The sequence below is a fragment of the Camellia sinensis genome, chromosome 9 (assembly GCF_055761805.1).
Source record: "Camellia sinensis isolate YWXY chromosome 9, ASM5576180v1, whole genome shotgun sequence".
In the NCBI taxonomy this organism is placed as follows: Eukaryota; Viridiplantae; Streptophyta; class Magnoliopsida; order Ericales; family Theaceae; genus Camellia; species Camellia sinensis.
This window is the reverse complement of record NC_138969.1, coordinates 99,325,128-99,329,498: the sequence shown is the minus strand read 5'-3', so window position 1 is coordinate 99,329,498 and position 4,371 is coordinate 99,325,128. Positions and strand designations below refer to the sequence as shown.

At 47.5% G+C, this 4,371-nt stretch overlaps 1 protein-coding gene across 1 annotated transcript; it reads right to left on the bottom strand.

The window, feature by feature from the left end:
• Window positions 1-2,805: 2,805 nt before the first annotated feature.
• On the bottom strand, window positions 2,806-3,722 carry LOC145799645 (ethylene-responsive transcription factor 11-like). The gene has a single exon (XM_082889248.1). It carries the CDS (start codon window positions 3,523-3,525, stop codon window positions 2,806-2,808), a length of 720 nt encoding a protein of 239 aa, XP_082745374.1. The 5' UTR covers window positions 3,526-3,722.
• Window positions 3,723-4,371: the final 649 nt, after the last annotated feature.

Genomic DNA, 4,371 nt, shown 5'->3' with positions numbered 1-4,371 from the left:
GGTGATTTTGGGGCATCAACACATCGAATTCAAATTTCTTAAGGAACTGGTTTGCCTAGAGTGGCATCCGGCTTTAACTCTGAAACCGGAATCTGATTTGAACCCCGTCTTCTCCCACAACTCTCTCATGCCTAGGCGGTCATGTGTGCCATGTTTCGTGCTCATCCAACCCCGTTCGGTGATTTTGGGGCGTCAACACCTCGAATTCAAGTTTCTTAAGGAACTAGTTTGCCTAGATCAAAATCTGGCTCTAACTCCCAAATCGGGAACCCGATTGGAGTCCCGTCATCTCCCACAAGTTTCTCGTGCCTAGGCGGTCGTATGTGCCAAGTTTCGTGCCCTACCGACGCCGTTTGGTGGTTTTGGGGAGTCAACATCTCGAATTCAAGTTTCTTAAGGAACTAGTTCGCTTAGATTGAAATCTGGCTCTAATTCCCAAACCGGGAACCCGATTGGAGTCTCGTCTTCTCCCACAAGTCTCTCATGCCCAGGCGGTCTCGTGTGCCAAGTTTCGTCCCAAATTGACGCCGTTTGGTGATTTTGTGTCATCAACACCTCGAATTCAAATTTCTTATGGAACTAGTTTACCTAAAGTGAAATCTGGCTCTGATTCCCAAATCGGGAACCCGATTGGAGCCTCGTCTTCTCCCACAAATCTTTCGTGCCTAGGCAGTCGTGTGTGCCAAGTTTCGTGCCAAACCGACGCCGTTTGATGAATTTGGGGCGTCAACACGTCGAATTCAAATTTCTGAAGGAACTCGTTTGCCGAGAGTGAAATCCGGCTCTAACTCCCAAACCGGGAACCCGATTGGAGTCCCGTCTTCTCGCACATGCTTCTATGTGCCTAGACGGTCGTGTGAGCTTGGTTTCGTGTCAAACCAACGCCGTTTGGTGATTTTGGGACGTTAACACCTCGAATTCAAATTTCTTAAGGAACTAGTTTGCCTAGTCCAAAACTCGGCTCTAACTCCCAAACCAGGAACCCGATTCGAGCCTCGTCTTTTCCCACAAGTCACTCGTGCCTAGGCGGTCGTGTGTGCCATGTTTCATGCTAATCCGACCTCGTTTCGTGATTTCGGGGCATGAACATTGTAGAATAAATTGATGAATGTAAAATAAATTGATGTATATTATTGATAGATAACTGATGATTCTGTCTATTACAAATGGTTCCTTATATAGATGTAGGAGTAGGTGGTGGTAGGTGAGGAGTAGGTGAGTGTAGTAGGTGAGTGTGTGGTAGGTGATGGTAAATTTTAACAGCCCCCCGCAAACTCAAGGGGGATAGGAACTAACTAACTTGAGTTTGGAGAGAGTAACAAAACAAGAAAATACATAAAAATAAAGGAGGATAAGAGACACTGTATGGTCGTGTCAGACCGATGGTGAAGACACTGTATGGTGGTGTCATAACGTTGTAGAGGACACTGTATGGGGGTGTCATAACGTTGTAGAGGACACTGTAGGGTGGTGTCATAACGGTGTAGAGGACACTGGATGGCGGTGTCAGACCGATGTAGAAGACAGTTTATGGGGTCATGTCGGACCGTTGTAGTAGACAATGTTGTGATAGTTGTTGTGACAGTTTACGGAGTCTTGCTGGACCCTTGTAGAAACTAACCGGAATCAATGTCGGGACAGTTTACAGAGTCTTGTCGGACCCTTGTAGAAACTAACCGGAATCTATGTCGGGACAGTTTACAGAGTCTTGTCGGACCCATAAAGGAGCTAACCGGAATCAATGTCGGGACAGTTTACAGAGTCTTGTCGGACCCTTGTAAAAGTTGCACCCTCAAAAGGTGTGCCCAATTTTGTCAAAAGGCGTGCCATCAAAAGGCGTGCCAAATCAAAAGTTGTGCCCTCAAAAGGCGTGCCCACTTCATCAAAAGTCGTGCCCGACAGAAAGCGTCGAGCCATCAAAAGGTGAGCCGGAGACGCGGCGAGGCACGTGAGCGACAGAGCGGCGTGTCGGCCGCGTCGTCAGTGTCAATATAAACCAATGCGGAGGCGGAGGAAACCAAACCAGACTGAAACCTCTGAACTTGTTATTCTGAAACAATCTGTAAATACTCTGTATCCAACCCTTCTCGGAAACACTGAGCAACCCAAAAAACATGGCCTCTTCTTCCCGTTCAGCTACCCAGAACATGGCCTCCTCTTCCCGTGGTCTGCTCACGCTCTTTCCAGAACTGAACGAGCCCATAAGGATGCGCGAGCAGAGATAAGTGTGCTGAAGGCAGAAAACAAGGAGCTGAAGCGGAAGGCCACCGTGATGTTCCGATTTGGAGGGCCGCCATATGCTGCAGTGGAGGAGCAGGGAGTAGTGATCGTGCCCAGTGGAGTGGGAAGCACAGAGGTAGCACCGTCAAGGACCGCCCAGGACGGAGGCAAGAAGAAGAGGCCTGCAGTAGAGTAGAGAAGGAAAAAGAAAAAACCCATTGTGGGTGTGGTTGTTTTGTTTGTGGTTTTTTTTTTTTTTTTTGTAAGTGTGATTGGGGTTGATCCCTCAGATGAATAAAAGAAGGGAAGGTTTGGTGTGCAAATCTTTATCACACGGAGTTGTGAAAAACAGCAATGGTGTTGGGTTTTTTTTTTTTTTTAATAAATAAATAAATAAATAAATAAAATAAAATAAAGAAATGGAGGCAACGTGGGTGAGAGAAAAAGTAAAGAGAGAGAGAAAATTTGTTCTCCGAATTGAGAGAGAGAATGGCTGTAAAGTGTTTGGTGACAGCTATCTTCTTTAGGTTCTGCTCATGGTATACTTTCTTTAATGCCTCGTGATAAGCATCTTTACAAATGTGCTCATGCTCTCAACAGTGTTGCTGCAATTCCTAGACGTGCAACTGTTGTAAATTGCTGCAGCCAAAATCTTGAATTTTGGTCCTGTAAATAGGGGAGCCAAGGAGGAAGACTGGGATAGAGATTAATATTGTCGCAGAGGAGATCTCGAAGAAAGTCCTGATTCATCCTCCCTGACCGCAAAATCGCGTCAAAATAGAAGAGTTGATTCGCGGCCGTAGGTAAAACTCCGATCGGCGGAGAAGCATGAAACTGAGGTTGCTGGAACGGAAACCTAGAGGCGGCGGTGCCGAATCCGGTAAATCCGCAGCCGTGAGAGAGACTGAGATCGAGCGGAGGCGACGAATCGACCATCCGCGCCGGAGAGAAGCCTTCGCGACTCGAAGACTCGACGGTACTGCTCTCACTCGGACTCCGATTACAATTCACTTTCTTGATTTCATTGATCTTCACATTATTATTCTCTTCCGGTTGAGGAAAATTAGTTTTGGCCTTAGCACCGCGAAACTCTCTGGCGGCGGTGTCGTAGGCTTTGGCCGCCTCCTCCGCCGTATCGAAGGTCCCCAACCAGACGCGGCTCTTGCGCGCGGGATCTCTGATCTCGGCAGCGTAGCGGCCCCACGGCCTCTTCCGTACGCCTCTAAAATGCGCCTCTTTGCCGATCGCGGCGGCGGTGGCGGTGGCCTTCACAGCTCCGCCGTCCAATTTCTCCTTGGGCGCCATACACAATTCGTCACCTATACATACACAGTTGGAAATATGTGTGATTGATTGTGTGTGAAAGAGAGAGGGAGACGGGAGGTGTGGTGTAGCTGAAACCGGCGGAGCGGACACCACAGGAGGTGTGGCCGGAGATTGACAAGAGTTCAGTTCAGTTATGGAATTTGTGGCAGCGGAGTGAAGGTATGTGTAGAGGTCCGGCGGGCGGCCAAGGCGAGGCTGCCGCCCGCCGGTGATGCAGAATTATTAGTTTCTCAACCTCGCTCTGATACCATGTAGAATAAATTGATGAATGTAAAATAAATTGATGTATATTATTGATAGATAACTGATGATTCTGTCTATTACAAATGGTTCCTTATATAGATGTAGGTGTAGTGGAGTAGGTGGTGGTAGGTGAGTGTAGTAGGTGAGTGTGTGGTAGGTGATGGTAAATTTTAACAAACATCTCGAATTCAAATTTCTTAAGGAACAAGTTTGCCTATACCGACATCCGGCTCTAACTCCCAAACCGGGAACCCAATTCGAGCCCCATCTTCTCCAATAAGTCTCTCATGCCTAGGCGATCGTGTGTGCTAAGTTTCGTGGGAAACCAACGCCGTTTGGCGATTTTGGGGTGTCAACACCTCGAATTCAAAATTCTTACGGAACTAGTTTGCCTAGACCGCAATTAGGCTCTTAACTCCCAAACTAGGAACCCGATTGGCGTCCCGTCTTCTCCCACAGGTCTTTCATGCCTAGGCGGTCGCAAGTGCCAAGTTTCGTTCAAACTTAAGTGTTTAGGAAGTGCATTTTTTTGACTTAGTTTTTAAACCGGGAGTCCTATGCGAGTTCTGTATGTTTCCATAA

Bases quoted from the DNA above. Each gene is read 5' to 3' on its own strand.
- LOC145799645 (XM_082889248.1), bottom strand. From the start codon at position 3,525: ATGGCGCCCAAGGAGAAATTGGACGGCGGAGCTGTGAAGGCCACCGCC.